We start from the raw sequence: 20300 nt of genomic DNA on the forward strand, positions 1-20300 counted from the left end.
CAAATGCTGAGCTTAGAAGTGAAACTTAGTGCTTCACAGTTGGATGAGGGTAGGGCATGTTAGCTGTGTGACATGTATGGCTACTCAGGTAAGAAAGTGAAAGATGAAGAGAGGTTTTGTAGCTAGCATTTTGTCAGGATTGAGTGTAATGGAGACTGTTTAATGGATTATTCTTTTGCAAGAGTGACAACCCATTTCCTGCTTTAGGAAGTGCTAGGCAATAAACCAAGAGCTAGAGTCCACTCTTTCATCTCGTTTTATAGTTAATATTTTCAGACTGGATTCTTCCCTGTGCTTTTAGGCATTATGAATAGTTAAAATGTTGGAGTGACTGAAATGGACAAAGAAGCTGTTATCAGATCCAGCTATAACATGTAAAAATTACTCCATTTGGTAAAACAATTTGCAGACCCTCTATTGTGTTTTTCAGCAGTGTTTTTGTGGCAGAATGTAATTTTATTATTAGTGCTTCAAGTCTGGTTAATATTATTGCCTCAAAGTGTTTTGGGGTACTGTAGCCTGAGGAACATCTGTATGCATGTGGGGTTTTTTTTGAGTATATACGTGCATACATACCTGTATAGATGAGTGAATACATGGAAGTATATATGTATGTGTATACACACATACAAAATGTTTTAATAGCAAAATCTGTATGAATCAGCCCAAACCACAGAGCAGAAATCTGGATTTCTGTAAAGCTCAAGAGTGTACAAAATCTGGAATATAGTTCAACTTGTTATAAAGGTAAAAGTTGGCTTCAGAGTTCAGACATGAGCTTCTAGAAAGTTCAGGGAATATTGAGATCCAACGTGCTGGTTTGAATCCACATGTGTAATAAAATAAAGTCTACAGCCTTTAAAATAATGTTTTCTTCACATGTTATTGCTATCTTTTTTGTTGTTGTTCATCATTTTTATTTCCCTAGACAACATCTTTCTATTTAGCTGATACCTCAAAATCCCCATGTGTGAGAATGTTGTAGTAAGCTTTCTTGTCTTAGACTAATATCAACTTCATTTCAAAATAAATGCATTCAGCTTTCTATTCTTGTTAACAATTTACCCTTGCAAATGTTGTATTATAGGTCATTTTATTGCAATTTTAAATAAGTAAGGCATTTCTGGGTAAAGCTGTAGAAGGTTATATTCCTGCTATCCTTCATGACACCATATATATTCAGAGATAAATACCAAGCACTGAAATGATGCAGCAGATAGGTCTATAAAAATGATGGTGCAGTTGTAATTAGGCAGTCCTGCTTGAATTGCACAATTTAAACCTGAATTACTTTCTAGATAAATCAGATAGTTATGCAGCACAATATCTATCTCAGAGTCGAAAATGGAACAGAATAAAGCATCTGTTGTAAGTATGGAACTTAAATGGCAGTGTGTAAAATAAGCCAGTGCTGCTTGTTTTCCTCTCCTTTGGTGAAGGCTAAAGAGAATTCATTTTTGTGTGTGAGGTTTTTTTTGGGGGGGATTTTTTTTTCTGACATGGATTTTAGATGTGGGTGTCGTCATAGCATCAGAGGTTCCCAGAAGATATTTGTGTTCCTTAATGTATATTAGGACAGTCACATTAAATCACTCATTTTGAAAATATCAGAATATCAGCCCTGCCTGAAATGACTAGCTGTCATCTATGCTCTTTTATCTTGCTGCAGAATATACAGAGGCGTTTGCTGGATAGTGACCATAACTAAATAATGTCTGTAATATTATGCAATTTTCCTGTGTAGGGTGAACCAGGTCTTCCTGGGCTTCCTGGACTCCCTGGGATAAAGGTAAATAAACTGTAGTCTCTGTTGTATTTAGGGGTCATCACAAAGAGGGGCGGGACTGCAAGGATTTTGTTAAAGTGAACTTATTGTGCTTGTACTGTTGTCACCTTCTGAGTCTCTGGTATTGAACTGAGGATTGTCACAGGCAGGTTTTGCACTGAATAATGGTTTAAGGAATCAAACGATATCTTATATTAAAATGTGAAGTAGACCATTGCCCATCTAGGAAATAAAGATTCCACTGTTTAAATATATATATATATATATATATACACACATATAAACATATATATATATAATAGCTTTTATATTTCTGTACAATGGAAGAGACTTGTTATTTGTGACATTGTCATTGTCACAAAGTTTTACTCGGTTTCCATTTTGATGGGTACTTTCCTGTAGCAGTAGACTTACTGAATTTACTAAGCCTCCAGCCAGAAAACTGCATTCATTACACACAGGCTGTAGAGAACTGACTCTGTCAACAAGAATACTCTGTGCTCCGTTACACAGTAGTGATCTCCACTGACAAGTCAAAATGTTTTAATAAGATTCTATTCAGTATTAGCTACAGACCCTGACGTAATACATGGTTTAGCTCCTGGCTTCCAGTTTGTCTGGGATCTTTAGGTAAGTTGATCCAAAAGACGTGGTTGATTTAGCTCTAGCATAAGTGGTTGCACAGGGAGTTGCAGACACTTGCACAGTTTGAACTGTAAACCCATAATGCTGCACGAAGTGACTGGATTTACATCTTGAGTGAGTGCTTGTTAGATTGGTTGTTTCTCCTTTGTGGTAAAGATTCTTCTTTCAGAGAAGAAAATCTCTGAAATTTTCTCTTTGCATTCCAGCGTGGGCTTGTGCATACCTCAGTAGGTAGTTTAGAACAATTCTCCAGTAAAAAGGGGGATAAACCAAAGGCCAAGCTCTTGTCCATTTTGGTAGGATTCAGGATTATCTCAAGGAATGTAACATGTGCAGTGGTTTTCTCAAGGGACTTGTGAATCGCCACACCATTCAAGCATAATGTCCTTTCTCTGTTGCTCGTGAATGATGGGAAAAATTGAAAGTGCTTATTAAAGTTTGTATGTTATCATACCTGAAAATGTAGTTCCCAGGGAGGTCATTCATTTTCTGCAGGAAAGAAATCTGCATTGACTGATGAAGATCACGTAGGAGCTGAGTCCTTCATGTAATGAAATTCTGTTTTCATAAACAGCTTTGACAGAAATCCATGGTCTGTTTGATTTAATAGTGAGCAAAGAGGTAGCTCAGCTGGAGGTCAATGCCAGCATCCTGGGAGCACTTGCCAAAACCAGCTGGGGTTGTATTATGGCAGGTCTGTGTGGATTCCATGTTCGTACAGGCCATGCATGTCCACAAATATCATCAGCAAGGAAATTACAAAAGTTTAAATTTCTGATCTGGGAATATCATTGCTGTTAGTTTTTTTTTGTTTGTTTTCATTGATGGTAAGAACGGCTCAAAAGAGTGACTTTCAGATTCACCTAAAAGGCAAAACATGAAATGAAAAGTCTTCTACAAAATTGTCTGTTGAGGTCCCTTGCAGCTAAAATACATTAGGGATGTCACTGCACTTTTTTGTCTTTCTTCAGTCCTCTATAATTGGAGTTATTACAGGATGTTCTCAAAGTCTGTGTCTTCCTATGATGTTCTAGAAATTAGCACTTTGTTTGTTTTCTGCTCAAGCAGTTTTGAACTTGCTCTAGGTGGCAAGTGCTTCTGAAGTGCATTCACCTGTAGGTGAATGGGTTTCACCTAAACCTCTGCTCCCCAGCCAAGTAGCCAAGGAATGGGGACAATTTATTCATTGATTTGTTTGCCTGGAAATTAAGTAAATAAATGACTCCAAGTTGCTTAATTTTCAAAGAATTTCCTTTAGTATCTTTATAGTTCTTCTATGTAGAGAAAAGATGAGCAAGACACTGTGGTGTTCTATGCACAGGGAACTCTTGTATGTAGTTCTCCTGGTGTTAGGTATTCATCCTATAACTATCATGAAAGGAATTGAAGTCTTCTTTTCTTCTCCTAAAGCTATGAGTTAAACTATAAATTTGCTTTCTTGTGAATTAATCTCTCTACAGTGGCAGGCTGCAATATGAAATGCTTTAGGTAACTATACACATAGATAGCACTCCTTACAAATGTTAAACCAGCCTGTAAAAACATTAATACCACGGCAGTCAGAGAACCATATCTTTCCAGCTAAATCTCATCTTTCTTTTCATGGCTGAAGAAAATTCCCAAGGCATCCATTCCAGTATCCCTGAAGGCATAGCCAGGCTACTTAAAGGATTAATAAATATTAATCACTGGAAAGTTTCAACTTCTTGTAATGCCATTTCTATTAATTAATCAGTATATGTTCCCAGAAATCCGTTAGACCTTGGTTTAACATGATATCGGGGCCTGAATGGACTGCAATACGGGATGGACATGCAAGTATCATACCTGAATTCAGAGTATGCAGCAGGGTTGTTGTTAATTATTTTTCTAGACTCATTCACTGTGCCCATGCGGATGTTTTGGGAGTTCTTCCTGTTCTTTTTCTTTCTCTCAACATTGTCAGTTGGTGCCATGGAGGAAACACAAGTGCAGTCAGTTATTTCCAAGACAGTGATGAAGCTGTCTGTGACATGCTGGAGAAGTGTTTCTCAAGCACCTGTTGCCGTTTAGGAATGGCTGGAAACTTAATGAGCCTCTGAATGTGTTCCACCATGTCATTTGGGAAGTGAGTAAGGCACCTAAACACAGAATATTAACTCATGGCTCTGATATCCCCCAACTGACGCCACGTAGATGCAGAATACTTTCTATGAAACACAAACTTCATATACCTGTTTTATCTCATAATTTTATGGGATGATACGTACATAGCAGTACTGCCTTACTGTAATGGAAATAATGCATACCCTTATTCTTTGTAGCATCAGACATCTCTCAAATCCATTGTCTTGCATTTTCTGGAATTTGTCAGTGCAATCCTCAACTTCAACAAGACACAAACTTTTCTCAATAACAGCATGTTGTGCAGCACTTCTGGGTTTTCATCAGCATTTCTGGGATTTCTCTCCCCTCCATTTTTAAAACAATACCGAAGCAAAGCTCATGACCGCAACTGAGCTTTTATTCTGTAGTGTTGAAGAAAACTGTTGAATGATTTGGCACAAGAAAAGAAAGCCTTCCTAGTCCTTCTGCTTTTGTGATGTGGGCAAAGTTTCCTGCACTTTCAAATCTTGCAAAATTGACTGATTCAATAGACTTGCCAGTATGCAGCCACTTTTATCTTTTTGTACTTCAGACTGATTTAACTGGGACTGTAGCTGTTTTCAGTAGAACCTTGGATAAGTATGTGGGAATATTCTTGGATAAGAATATGGATTTTTTTTTTATGAAAACAAAAGCAGTTCTTATTTTGATTTGTTCTGTACTTTAATTAATTAATTAATTTTTACCTCTTCATATGCAAAGGGCTCATCCTTTGACTTTCCTAATTCCATGGGAAGACTGCAGAACTTGCTACTCCATAGAACTTTTTTTTTTTTTTTAAGTTCTAGTAGAATTGATACTCCTTTCATCCAGTGGCTTCTGATACAAAAGAAGACTTCCAGAGAAAAAGAAAGACAGAATTTTGAAGCTGGGTGCATAGAAGTTTGTCTCCTAAAGCCATTTAAACTCTTAAGAAAAGAAAGTGACTGAGTTGTTGACGCTCAAGTGTTCTTGCTTTTCCTTTCAGCATCTGGTAGCAAAATGAAATCTAAAGTAAATGTCTGTTTCAGATGTTTAATTTTGGGGTCAATGCCATTCACCACACAGATAAAAGTTCTTCAAACTTCCCTTTTACCCCAGGAGCTTCCCTAATGTTTAGGGGTTTATTTCATTTTCTTTTTGTAGAGGATCTGTATTTCTATTCTTCTTCCTGTTTTTCTTCATTGTCAATGAATGTTACCATGAAACCTTATGCCTCTCTTTCCATTATTTCTGGGGCTTAGTCTTGCTTAGTCTTCAATTCATTTTATCTTATAGAATGCCATAATCAGAACCTTCTAGCCTGAATGTGGGAGCTGGAAGGGGCCAGTTGACCTTGTGATAGCCATTTCTGAATCCTAGGAGTGGAGATGTACTGGACACGTTAATTACAGCAGTTGAAAATTGTGGGAATTCTACTGGAAACTCAGCTCTATTGAAAATACCCTGATATGTACTTTCCTTAGCTGATACATATATTGAAATATTCAAATGTCAACTAATTTCCAGCCTTCCATCATTTATATAAAGTGTTCTCAAGAGTGGGTTGTATGAGTAGAAAAAACAATGTGCAGGACAAACAATGTTGGTTAAATACTGAAAAGTGGAATGTAATGATGCATGCTTTGGGTAAAAATGGGAAAGAGCCTAAAAATAGGATTTAATACCTGCACTTGGAAGCCTGGCTTTCAAAAGTAGCTCCATGCATGGGTAGATTTATTTTTTTGGGGAAAAAAAAAAAAAAAAAAGATACAGTTGTGCCACTAACTTTGAGTATTTATTTTCCAGAGTGGAACTGTATATATGAATATGTATTTGTATGCAAGTAGCTACACATCTAGCATTGTTCACTCCGGTTTCTGTATGATGTGGCAGTAATCGCTTGCATAGGGTAGACATGTAATTTTCCAGACTTAATTACGAGAATCAAGGCCAGAAAATGAAATCATTAACATTGGATGGTATGCATGTGTCAGGAGTATTTACTTGGGCATTCTTTGGGATATATGCAGTTCTTATTAATCCATCAGAAACTATATCCTCCAAATCATGAAAGCTCTTATTTTCTTTCTTGGAAAAGTCTAAAGCATAAGTAACTGAAAAACAGGATGTTATTTGCTCTAAAGTTATTACTAGTTGTAAGATTAAGCTTGTAAAGATCTATTTCACGGGATCTGCTTTATTATATAGTTCAATTTTTCTTTGTGCTTACAAAAAATCAATCCAAATCCAAAGTTTGAATGTAACTGAATAATCTGAAAGCCCTATATTTTGTTGCATTTGGAAATAAAGTATTTTATCAGGCACAAAATTATTTCTGTACTTCAAATATACAATTTTAGTTGGTCAGAAATGATTGCACGCAATAAAGTTCTTTACTTTTAATAGCAGCAACAAATAATTCCTTAGACTTGTAATCTAACTTTTTTCTAAAGAAAACAGTTTGAGGCCAGACTCTAATAATTTAGCAGATCAGTCATCGCAAAGAATTAAAAATGAGGTGCTCATTACAACAAGTGTTTTTATTCTAATCCTCAAAAGTAGGTACCATGCTGACTTGAATTATAATTAGCCTTTAAGTAGGAAGTCCTTGATATGACTAATGCATGCAGAATTAATCAGACTTATTGCTGTAGAATTATTCCCTTAGTGCCCTTCCAAAGCAGCATATGTTCCAAGCAGGCAGAACTTAAAAATGATGAGAAAATTAGGCTCACTAAAAAGCAATAAATGTCATACAAAGTAGGGCTAGTTGTGAAGCTTCAAGGTTTTAGACAGATTTTAAGGTAGTACATTGTGCTTCTTTAAATGAATCATAAAGGCTAAACATGCATTTGGAAATTCAAAACGAGAATTGTTTCTCTAAGTTTAGAGACTGAGCAGTGTGTAAAGATATTGTTTCAAATGTGACGAGTGAGGCAGACAACCTGCTTAACTGGCCATTTCTTGAGCCAATTCTGAGTTGGTATGAAAAGCACTAACAAAGACATTACAAACTGGAGTTGTTTTTTTTTATCAGATTTCCTTTTACCTTGCTCATTTCCTTCTTATGAACAGAATACTGTAGTCCTCCTGAGAGTGAAGTTCCCATGGACTTGAGGCTATATATAAGTCCCTCTAATGTTCAGTGAGCAAGTATAAGGTGCTGTTCTCTGTCTAAAGCAGGCTGAGCTTCTGAGGCTTTGCTACACTGGAACTGAGTGCCCCCAACTCCCTGAGCAGATGCAGGCAGGTCATGAGCAAGTACAGCTCCATTGACTGCTGTGGGCTTGCACCTCTGAAAGACTTCTGAGAATTTAGCCCTCACTCTTCTCCTGAGTGAGAATGTTGCAGTATTTTGATTGGATGGCAACCTCAGAAACCTCAAGTCTGAGGTTCAAGTCTCGTCAGAGGGCAATTTCTGGAAAATCAACAAAGGCAATAGTGAACCAAATCCAACCTATTCCAACTGTGTGCTGGTTCTCTAAATTGCCTTGGATTTGGGTTTTTGGGTGTGGGTTTTTTTTTTTTTTTTTTTTTTGATAGCTCTTGTCCTGTATATCTTCAACTTTGTAGGATTCTTTCAGTAGCATTAGACAAGGAATGGGCATCATACTGGTATCTTCAAATATGACTAGTCAGGATGACATTTACGACAACTGCACTTTGGTCTCTTGAAGTGAGTAAAGTGAGGACCCTTCCATCCATGTCAGTATATGTCAGTGTAGAACCTTGCATTTCAAGGACTGGAAGTGGACAGGGCCTGTCTGTGAGTACAGTTTCAAATAAGTTCATTGCTTGTGTCTCAGCTGTGCAGTGGAGGCTGAGTACAGTATTAGATCTATGTTGCTTATAAACATTTGTCAAGTAAGTGGTGTTTGAAAAAGCAATTAGCGTGGCAAGTAGAATTTTAATTTTTGCACCTTTTTGAACAAAAGTTCAAGTTTTAGCCAATTACAGGTTCTGTAAAAATTAAGACAGTGACAGTGAGCCACGTGTCATGAGAGGGTCAACATCTGATATCAAAGCTAGCCTGTGCCTCAGCCCCTAAAAGCTTTGATCATCATGAAACAACCAGTTATGAATACATCTAGATAATAATCCCCATAAAAAATGAATATCCTCTGAAGTAAATTACAAGGTATTTTTTTGCTATTAATTCTGATGGAGCTCACATTAAGCTAGGTGCACAGCATGCCATTATAGGGCCCTTTTCTACTTTAGACATTTTATTATTAGAAGTGAAATTAACTTTAAGAAGGTTTGTGAAAAGCAGCATATAATTTGTTGTCCATAATGTATTTCTACATTTGACAAATATTTTAGAGTGAAAATGAGCTCAGAGGTAGGCTCTTAGTCTGTTAAAATATTAACATCTCAAGCCATTAAGATTTGTTCCTTCCTAAATGATAACAAATCACTCCTCTGTTAAATGGAAGCAATTCACAAGCCTGTAGATTTATTTTATTGAATACCAAGTTGCCTGTGCTGTATGATTGCAAATTGCTCCAAGCTCTCACAGTAGGTGAAGTTTAAATGCTGAGATTCATCTTGTTGACTTCCTCTGCAATGTGGTGGTTTCTAAGCTGTTATTTCATAACTGTGCCAAAGGGTTAAACTAAAATGCATGAGGAGTCATTACTTGCTTTTTATACAGCTGTCAAACTGTATTTCAAATAGGGGAATTCCAAAATCTCCTGTCACAACCTACCTGTTTAACTCTTCTCTTCCAGTTGTTGTCTTCCCTGTCCCTGTTTTAGCTGGCAAAGAAGCTTGTAGGAGATTCCTACCAGATAAAATTTTGGTTTTATTGGAAGAATCTGTAGTGAGATGTTTAGTAAAGTGTTGTAAAACTTGGTTCTCTGCATTCCTTTCAGTGCTTCACAACTGTTTAAAGCTAATTCAGAGTTCATTTAAGCAAGAGACTTGAGATCAGGAGATGCCAGAGCTAGAATGATGTCAAATCCAAGTGCAGTCCCAAGTAGGCTTTTATTCACACTTTCTTGCAGCTATGGGCCAGCTAACTTGGAAATGTCATGTATTTAAAATGAAAAAACCCTTAGTCCTAGATTTCCTAACTTTGATTTCCTCTATGGCTCAAACATCATGACTAATCAGGACAGTCTTTCAGTTGCCATTCCGTTACAGTGACATAAGCATGCCTTACTGAGAGGAAACTTTTTTCCTTACATTTCACACTTCAATGGCAGTGCTAATCTTAACAGAAGGAGAAGTGCCTGTTTTTCTTAATGTAACCAAGTCCTACCTACGGCAGTTTGGTTTGTGTGTGATAAGAACACACCGTGGGATGATGTTCAACTCAGCATCCATTGTAACCCCCACGTCTTTCTCAGAAGAGCTGCTACTCTGCCAGTCAGTTCCTACCCTTTACTGACACACTAGTTATTCCATTCCACATTTGATAATGTTTTAAAGTTGTGTCATGTAAGATCTGTACTCTAGTTATGCTACTGAAGCTGCCAGCTTCTTTCATTATCAATTCCACTTGCTATTGCAAAGCACCTTTTTCTGTGCATCAACCTCTGAATAGCACTTTAAGCCTTATCACTGAAAAGATTGAACTGCGTAGTCACTGCATGTTTCTTCTGCCTGAAGTCATAAATAGTTGGCCAAGAAATGAGGCCTGGTAAAATCAGTATTAAAGCAACCTGGAGCTGCTGAGCACCTTCTTATTCTAAAATAAATGGTTGCAGCTACTTTCTTCACCATTTACCGATGTTAAAGCACTTCTATCTGCAATGGCAACCTTTTGTTGCTCTTGCTGGTGTGCACTGATACAAATGTTTATATAAACTGTAGGTTTTTTTTCTAATGCCATCAAAAATGTGCTTCTCTTTGACATGTTTGTCTCAGTTTATTCCTTGTTATTATACAGCAGTGCTGAACCATGTCCACCTAGAACTTCATGTTAGAAAATGTTATTTAGTTATATTTTTAATTTTTCTAAATTAAGGCCACTGAGTGCTTGTTATGGTCCTCAATATAGCCACAGGAAAAAATTATCTGGTTTGCTAGGGACTTTCTTTGCTTGAGCTGTTAATGATGGATTGCTGATAAGAGCGCATATGAACGTGCAAGAACACTTGCTAACCTGCTCACTCACTGCAGTGTATCTGTATTTCTATGCAGGCGAAGAGGTGAAGACAAATGTTATCCAACTGCTTATATTTACTGTCTCCATATGTTGTCAGTAATTATATCAATACAGGATTATGACACATCCGTCTTTTTAGCTATCTAAAGAGGCATTTGATGGGTATTTTGTAGTCATTAAATTCAGGTATAATGTTAAAATGCTTGTAAATAAATCTTTATTAATTTAGTTATACTACTGTTTTACTTTTTTTTTTTTTTTTAATTTACAATAGTTCATGGGTAAATCTTTTCCTTGATTTAAATTTATGTGACAAAATTAGATCGCAGGAAACCTTGTACAGGAGAGTTTGTGAATGAAAACATATGGCTTATTAATCTTCCACTGTTCCTCTTCAGCCATGGAGATAGCTTAAAACAAAACAAAACAAAAAAAATAATTGACTCCCCTGCTTAATGCTGCATGTGCTGCAACTCAGCTTGACTCCTGCTATTTGTCTGTTATGTATGTAAAAATTAATGGGCAGGAAGGGGGAAGGACAGAGAGGGAATAAGGAGCTGTGGCTCTTTCCCACCTGTTCTCAGCCAGAGAATTTGTCTGGATGTGGAGAACTGTGAAGTACTTTGCTGTCAGAATAAGGAGGGAGAATGCCATGGTGATGCATCATATTTTCATCTGCTTTTTTTGGGGGGATAATGCAGCTAACAACCTCCTTTGAAAACGCATTGCAACAGTACCATCTGGCCTCTCTGTTTGTCATTACTTTGTCATCCCATCACCCTGTCTGCCCAAGCATTCTCTACCTCATAAAACATGACTGAAATGAACTGTCCTTAACCTCATAAAAAAACAATGTGTGACACTTCTGCTTCATTTGTGTTTCATATGCCGTATGATGGCTTGCTATAAGAATTTATGCTGATGAAAGTTGCCCATATTGAAAAGTATGTCTGTATAACTATTGCATCACAGCAGGAGAGCTGTAAGCAATACAGGGAAAATACTATCCAAAAGAAAATTGTGTTACTGTAACTGTGCACTGCTAAATAAATAATCTAACATACCTCTCATGCTGTGCTTTTAAAGGGTGAACCGGGTTTCATTGGTCCACAAGGAGAACCTGGGTTGCCAGGGCTGCCAGGAACAAAGGTAAGGGTGGTTGGTCAGTGCTCTGGTACAAAGCCCTTAGAGCCAGAGTCAAATTCGACTTTGTTGGCTTGTATTAGAGGTGCTGAGATTGTGCTAATGGTGTGAAAATCTTTTATCCAAAAATGAATAAAGTACTTAGAAACCATTTTTGTAAATGGACAGGAAATCTAAAGTTCAGTTTAAAATATGCTACTACAGTGCCTGGAAATGTGGAAAGTCATAGTTCATGGACCTGTGCTATGAAATACACATCTTTGTAGTGATGCCCTCAAACAATGCAAAAGCGTGTTCTACAACCATTCGTAATTTAAGTTCATCAGTTGCCTTTTTTACTATTAGCATCCCAGAATTCATTTGTTCAAGAGGTAGAATATGCCTGTATGAAGAAACTATATTTTCATAACCCATTTTAGGAAAAAGGCTTAAATGCGCAGGCAGGTATTAGAACTTTAATAGCACAAATCGGACTTGAAAGTACTGGTACATTAAAAAGGGATATTTTTTCATACTTCTTGCAGGTTTTTTAAGCCACTGTGTGGCAAAGTTAGAACATTGTGAGTCCTAAAAATAACCTATGTTAGGTATGATAGTTTGGGAATTCAGAAAAGCGCTGTTCTTTTACGTTTGAGATTACTGTGTTTACCCAGTGGAGAGTTCCCAAACTCATTGGAAGTTGTAGATGAGCTCAAAAATGTTTTCTTCCGATGGTTTGGTTTCTTTGACCATACTGACTTCATTCTGTGTGAAAACTGCTCATTATTTTCTGATGTATGTGTATCTGTTTCCACAGGGTGACAGAGGAGAGGCAGGCCCACCTGGGAAGGGTGAGCGGGGTGAACCTGGACTTCCTGGACTAAAGGTCAGTCTGATTTTATATTGGAAATATTTTGTTAGGTTTACACCTACAAACTCATCTTTTTATACCAAAAAACAGAATGAAAAATTGGTGAATGAGCTTTTAAATAAAAATAATGTCAAATGCACTAGTCCAGAATGCAGTGGCAATTTTGTGTTCACAGCTGTGGAAGTGCAGTTTAAATGGACTCTTGTTTGGTCTACAAAGTAATGACACTACCAATGTACATTGTCATGGAGTTGGCCAAGTTATTATCAGCAAAAGTCCCACCCTTCAAGTCCCTAACTTTCAGCATCAAAATTTGAACTCTTTGACCATTGTAGCTATTAATTGCAGAGAAAATCCATTTTGCATGCTGTTTTCTAGTTCTGTAAGAAAGAGATCTTTCTAACTACTTTTTAGGGTTTTCTTACTATTTTCCACTGAGCCAATACCATCAGTTTTCCTGTCCTAATACATCTTGAGCACACTAAGGCAGATTCTGTGCTTCTTGGCCAGCCAATTTGTATTCATCTGAACTGCTGCGAAAAGAAATAGTGATAATACTTTATTTTAATGTACTTATTTCAGGATAATTAAGTACCTTCTCTACTATTCGGTTATCATTTTTCAGAAGCCGTGGAATGACATAGGTCATTCCTGCAAAATGGTGTTAATGATGTCTACTAATGCCAGTACTACTTTTCATACGGAAGGATGGAATCTGTGGCCTCTGCATGCTGGTGTTAAATAATATATTACTCTGGGTGCTGTGAAATTTGGTGCCTTTAGAGGCTCATGATCCTGATCGTATGAAATGGGGTGGTTTCGCTGTTCCATACTAAGTCATTACTAATTTCTTTTTCTCTGCGCTCCCATTCCTCTATCATTTTTCTCCTGTCCATTTCCCATCTTCCCTCGAACAGGGGAAAACAGGTGAACCTGGATCTAGGGGCCCCAAAGGGTCAAAGGTCAGTAGTAACAAAACTGTCTTACCTGTAGTGATTAACACAATGATATTTATGATAGTTTATAATGTTTCACAGGAACTTAATTTATCTCTTTAAAAGAAAATGTAGCAGATTCTGCAGTGTTCTTTATAAATAGAACCTTCTGACTTTCAATTTTAGCTAGTAGAATTGAATCCTCTGTATTTCAAACACTGATTCTAGTTTTTCTTGTTATTATATCTATTTCACTCTGTTCTGCTTTTCCCAATGCCACATGGTTTCTCTCTGTATAACTCATGTGGGATAGTTCACCCATGTGCCAACTTCTATGTCTGTGGAGACTCAACTGGTTTTTGCAATAATTTTGTGGATCCAAACTTTGGTGGGTTAAGAATGACTGATATTCCAAGGACTTTAGGCTGAAGTAGGCTGGCCAGTAAGTGCTACAAAGGCAAGTTTTGTGGGTTACATTACTGTTTTAACTATTTAACCAAAGGTGTTTTTATTACTATTATTATTATTTCTATTTTATGTCTATCTATTTATCCATCCATCCACTTATCTCTATATATAGTGGATTCACGTGTATGTAGAGAGAAAATATGTCTCTATGATATTTCATATGCTATGCAAATTCTGTGCTCACTGGAGAATCTTCTGTGTTATATTGTGAAGCCAAAGCAAAATGAAAACAGATTTATTTAGGTGGTTCTTGAGTCTAATGTCAGAATAAATATGATAAGACAATATTGTAGGCTGGCAGGATACTGGTTGCAGTACTTGAAAAGCCTTTGAATAACATCCCATTCACAGTGCTTAAGGATATGATTAAGTAAGTGTCCCACCAAAAAGAAATCTTGGTAAATTGAAGGAGCTGATGAGGGGATTAACACTTCAGAGTGAAAGCAGAAGAGTAAATCAGGCTCTCACTGGCCTTCAGTTCCTGGGCACTTCCCAAATGCTCCAGAAATAGATATCTCTTCTAATTTTCATTTTTTCAAAAAGGCCTAACTGTCTTGAAAATCTGGACCAGAGAAATCAACCTAGTAGTTGAGAACTTCATTTTTGAGCAACACCAATGACTCATTTACTAGATATTGCAAAGGCAACAATGAAAGGAAAGGCAGATGGCACAAACTTGTTTATGTCCTGCCACCAGCCTCCTCCTCCACTTTTTCTTTCATTACCCCATGAAAGTTTTGTCTTCTGATTTTGTTTATTGCCACTGGTGAATTAATCATTCTTCCCTAACTTCATACCAGTGTTTTATACATTTTAACAGGAACAAGAATGCACTATTTAGCCTAATTCATTTTGAGTAATATACAAATTTAAGAACCTTCTTATAAAAGTGTCTGTGAAGTGAAATAAATCATAGTCAATGGATGCTGGGTTATGAATGCAAGCATATTTTAAATCGTCTACATCACTTGAAACATATTACTAACAGGCAGGAGGAAAAAGCTGCATGCAAGATGGTAAAGATCTTACACCTGTCACAGTGAGGGAGTAAAGGGACTCTAATGCTGACGGTAACGTGTTTGTAGGGGAGGCAAGGACTTGGACCAGGGAAGTTCAGAAACTTAGTGGAGTCATGATCACAGAAACACAAGTTTGAAACATACCTTTGAAGAAGTTGCTGGGTACTTTCAGACTTCAGATAGTGATTTTATTTCTCTAGCTTTTTTTATTAAAGCTTTGATAATAGTGCAATAAAAATAGAGAAGTTACATTAATTATGTAATTGGTATTTTATTGAGTCTTTGGTATTTCTCATTCCATACCACTACAGCACACAGTAACAACTCACATAGAACCAAGTACATTGTTGTCCAGCTTGTTACTTACACAGATTTTTAAGGAATTTCTGTAGTAATTAAGATTCGCATTCTATTAATAATTAGAGGCATTTAAACTTGAAAATTAAAGAGAAACATATTTCGAAGGGAATAACTACCTAATATACTGTCAGACATCATATCTGTTCTCAAATATCCCTTTTACATAGGGTGATACCGGTGACAGAGGTGACACAGGATTTCCAGGTCCACGGGTAAGTCTACTTCTCGTTTCAGCTCTTTGTGCTCTTAAATTCAGTCTACACCACGAACTGAAATTGTAGCAGCAACCCCAGTTAATCTGGTGAAATTGGCCACTTGATTCTGGAGGAAGGTGTGTTGCTAACTGGCCTTTAATATGAGTTACAGTCCTTACTACTGTTTGAAGCAGTGCGCTGTTCACAGTTCATGGGCAGGATGTTACATGCCAGATGTTCTGACATAGTTCACAGCCAATACAAAACTGGTGTGTTGGAACTGCTTCAGCGTTTAACCATAGGGGTTTCATTTACTTACTTTCCCACGGCAGCACAATTCATTTAGTGACCTGTATGTTTATTTTTTTTAATTGTTTTTCTTTAAAAATAATCTTTAGTTTAATGCTAACTTTTGTGGTTTGTAGTAATATGTTGTAAATACAGCAAAATTTCAGTGCAGAATAATCAAGCTAAAGCATGCATCAGCAGTTAAGCGTGTAGAGTAGTCTTTGGCAGGTGTCTCAAAAAATATTATGGAAAATATATTACAGGGGCCACCTGGACAGAAGGGTGATCAAGGTGCAACAGAGATAATTGATTATAATGGCAATATTCATGAAGCTCTTCAGGTATGTAAACCTAACAATGCCAGAATGGCTTAGACTGATCTGGCAAAAAGCAGTTTGACATCAATGTATTTCTTTTCTGTGTAAGCAATGAGAACAATTTCTTCCCCAAAGATTTGCTGAGTTTATTAATTAGGGATCTCTTTCTATATTTGGAAACTGGAGTTGCTGTTTGGTGTAAGACAAACTGTTTCCTTGATACAATTTAGCTGAGTGAATTAGTTGCATTTCCCATAGAGTGTATTGACATCATCTAATGAGGATAAAGCTGATTCATTGCTGGATGTGGTGCTTAGTGCTGAAATCATGCAATAAACCACATACATAGGTTCAACAGAAGCATCTGCTTTTCAGTTCAAGTAGTGTAATATTGACATTTCTTTTTTTTCTCTCTTACCTTCTCCTCTTCCTATAAAATGCAAACAGCAGAATATTTGAGATTTGGAAAGCATGTCACATGGCTCCATTAGCAAGCTGTGGATTCAATCAGCAACTTGAGTATGTTAAATAGACTAAGCACCAGTCTTGCCATTTGTGCATTTCTAGAAAACCTGTTTTGACTGGTGTGCACAAAAGTGTGGAGGATTAAAGTGGGGTTACAAAGAGAGTGAATGAGTGTTTGCATAAAAGCAAAGTGTCAAGGTGACATATGTCATTGCAGTCAAGGTGGTTTACATTGTGGTATAGTCAGATGCAAATTCTTTGCAGTATAACTCCACCAAAATGAATGGGTTTGCTTATGTGCAATTGAAGACAGAATTTGGCTCATTGTGCATCTGATCATTTTCTCACTAAATCCGCTGAACTCTTTTTTTCTTGCATTTACTTGGTGGGAGTGAATAGATGTCTGGCCGGTCATTTGGTTTTCAAGACTCTTTTGAAAATAAAAAAATCTCACTGCCTTTAGTAAAATCTAAAAACCTGTATGTTGCTGAGGATAAGCCCACGCTTTCATTGTGAGTGGAGTCTATGGGGAAGTCAACACAGGCATGTTCTGAGGCTCTGCATTATACCCATCTCATTTGGTTTACTCTTCAGGGAATTCAAACACACAACTCTCAGTCTTTTAAACCATTATCTGAGTTAGATTCCTGAAGTAGTTTGAAATTAATGTTGCATATTACCAGGTAGATTTACCAGAGATGTTAGCCCCCGTATCTCCTGTGTTCTGTCTTTATATCTTCACACTGGAATCAATGTTACTCTCCAGTGCTGTGTAAGAGCATCTCAGAAAAGCTGCAGCACATAAAGAAGTCTTAATAAGGGACTAAAGCCTATTGCAGTGGTTGAAACAGATTAGGAGGCCCTTATCCTGTTGTAAATCATTTCAAATGTCATCACCTTCTGATCCAGGGCAACAAATAATTGATATTGATGGCGATGTCTGTGCAAGGATGGTGTAAGTAAGATTATAGAGGATCAGTTGACAATGTGCTTGCCAAATCCACCTCAGTCCTTTCAAATGGCAAGCACCCATTCCTAAGTCTCCTGGTGCCAAATTCTTAAGGGCTCTGAGATTTACAGCTTCTCCCATAGAAGGTAATGAGCACTTACAGTGCTCAGCAGCGAACTCTGACCTTGCGCAGAATTTGTCCTGCTGATTTAAGAAGTTCACAAGAGATTGCAAGATCTGGGCTGTCTACATTTTTTTAGAGTTTAGCAATAAATCATCAAGCAGCCTAAGAGCTTCAGAACAATTTAGTTACTCTGCCTTGTGCCTCCTGCTCAATTTCCTGTGTCAGTGCAGAATAAGACATCTGAGTCCATCAGCACTGAAAATCATGATCTTAAAATTATCTTCGTAGTTTGAACAAGACCCCTGCTGAGTGCATGTGGCTTTCACTTGGAGGACCAGTTACAAAATGTGTCTCAATTGAAATTGCTCTTTGGGGCTATTCTTCAGAATTTCCTAAGGCAAAAGGCAGTATCTGCAAGAGTTTAGTCTTTGTAGGAACTGCAGGATCAGATACTTTAGATATTAAAATCTGAGTGTGCTGATGAAAATGATCTTGTCTGTGTGAATATGCTAACATTAGTTGCAATGTTTATTTTAGGTTTTCATATGTACATAAACTGAATTTTTCACTGTTTTTAAATTTCTTCATATATTTCCATAAATATATTGAAATGCAAAATATATTTTATTAAGGCCATCTGTTAACAGATTTTTTTTTCTTAGTGTTTAAAAATCTTTTGGAAGACTCTTTGTATGATTTTACTGTTTAGTCATCACTTATTCGATCTCCTGAATTTTGCAGAAATCTACAATCTTCATGTATGTAAAATCCTGTTTCCCATAGAGTCCAAACAATTAGTACAACACTGAGAGTTAAAAGTAACATGGATATACTCTTATTTTCTGGAGACATGATGTCTCCTGAGATGCAGCATAGGTCTTGTAGAGATAATAATTGTAATAGGCAGAACTATTTATATACTTGTTCAACTCTGGTAACGGTGTCTCTTGTTAATACATTTTACCAACAGAGGATTGCCACCCTCACTGTCACGGTAATTCCTATTGCATGACTTAATGTGTTGTAGAACGTCTCCTTTATGTCATAGCCTGTTCATAATTCTGCCAGTTCAGGACATGTCTTCATTGGATGTTGACCCAGCTCATCACGACATGAATTTATTTTCTCAGTGTTCCCCTGTCAGAGAGTACATTGTTGAAAGCCCTTCAACAATGGACCCAGTTCTGCTCCTGATGAATTAATGGCAAAACTTCAGTTAATGTGAGAGACTAGGAAAATAAAGAGCACACTATTCCTGTAGATATACATCTAGGCAGATTAACTGCTTTGGACTTCTTGGTGTATGTTCTCATCTCTGCATGTCTGCATAGGGGTCCAGCAAAAATAAGAAGTAGGATTTGAATGCCAAATGATTATCTCTTATCCACCTTATTTTCAGGGTAGAAATAGAGATCTTTTAGATTGGATTGGGAACAAACTTTTTGTGGGAGCTTTCAGACCAGATGCAAATTATTTTATGAAAAATATCCATCTCAGGAAACTGTAAGTCAAGCTAAGTACAAAGCCCAAATATGGGGAATTCTCTCATCCCATGTTATTGGAACTCAGAAATAAATATAACTTTTCAGTACCTGTACCCTGAATCTGCAGAGGATTCCAGTTCCAGTGCTATTACCCCAGACAGTTTTCTATGGGAGGTTTAGCCATACTAGGCCAGAAGCAACTTCTGAAAATCCTGACACCAAGAGATGCTTATAATATTTCAGGTTCAGCCTTCCCTTAAAGCTCCAAACTTGGTATAAGCAAATAATTTCCTTCTTTCTGTTTCAAGCTTTTCTTTGTAAGATATCTGTTAGTCTTATTTTCCCTTCTGTACAAATACTCTGTGTTAATGGAGGGGATTTTTTAATTTTTTATTTCTTAAGAAAAATACCCCCCGAAAAAAAAAAAAAAATCCACTGTGCATCATCCGGGTCATCCTGATATCATATCCACGGCCTTAGACAGAAATTAAAGAAATGGTTGCAACTTACTCTATAGCAATTTCCTGAAGCACTGAGAATCCACCAAAACACTTAGCATATTTTAACAGAATCCTCTTTGCAATCAGTAGAAGATTTCTCCTGACTTTGGATTGTATTGTATTAGGGCATGAATGTTGTTAAATGTGGCTGAAGTGAATTTTGATCTCCCTGCCACTAAGAGGAGCTTTGCCATTTCATCAGTGGGGGCAGCGGGACTTTATTATAAAATATGAAGTACACTGTTATTTTAATAGTTTTAAGTAGTACCCCCCCTGTTGAGAGTTGCCATAGATTAACAACTTGTTCATAGCAAGTCTTGGTTCCCCTGTGTGATCTAACCCATGTTGTTAAGGTACCTATATTAACGTTCAGCCTGCGTTTACATGCCAAGCCTTTCAGCAATTTATTTATAAGTTAACAGGCTTATGTGTTTCTTTTTAGGGCCCACCAGGACCACCGGGACCCCAAGGGCTGCAAGGTCCAAAGGTGATCTTTCTTATTTTACCCACTGTATTTTAAGAGTGGAGGTATTTTCTATTTCTCTCACTGATTTG

The 20300-nt window shown here is 37.1% G+C and overlaps 1 protein-coding gene across 10 annotated transcripts in view; it reads left to right on the plus strand.

Moving 5' to 3' along the window:
- The window catches only part of COL25A1 (collagen type XXV alpha 1 chain), a 300658-nt gene that overhangs the window by 252339 nt on the left and 28019 nt on the right, over nt 1–20300 (plus strand). For 7 of the 10 annotated variants that reach the window (XM_027457462.3, XM_072036923.1, XM_072036924.1 and 4 more), the window contains 8 exons: nt 1745–1789; nt 11736–11798; nt 12589–12657; nt 13560–13604; nt 15592–15636; nt 16170–16247; nt 18732–18755; nt 20188–20232. In XM_027457462.3, coding sequence (XP_027313263.3) covers nt 1745–1789; nt 11736–11798; nt 12589–12657; nt 13560–13604; nt 15592–15636; nt 16170–16247; nt 18732–18755; nt 20188–20232 — 414 coding nt within the window. The remainder of the gene's footprint in view (nt 1–1744; nt 1790–11735; nt 11799–12588; nt 12658–13559; nt 13605–15591; nt 15637–16169; nt 16248–18731; nt 18756–20187; nt 20233–20300) is intronic. The other 3 variants (XM_072036929.1, XM_072036928.1, XM_072036927.1) reach the window with 2 other exon arrangements.

Source organism: Anas platyrhynchos, chromosome 4 (genome assembly GCF_047663525.1).
Source record: "Anas platyrhynchos isolate ZD024472 breed Pekin duck chromosome 4, IASCAAS_PekinDuck_T2T, whole genome shotgun sequence".
Taxonomy (NCBI): domain Eukaryota; kingdom Metazoa; phylum Chordata; class Aves; order Anseriformes; family Anatidae; genus Anas; species Anas platyrhynchos.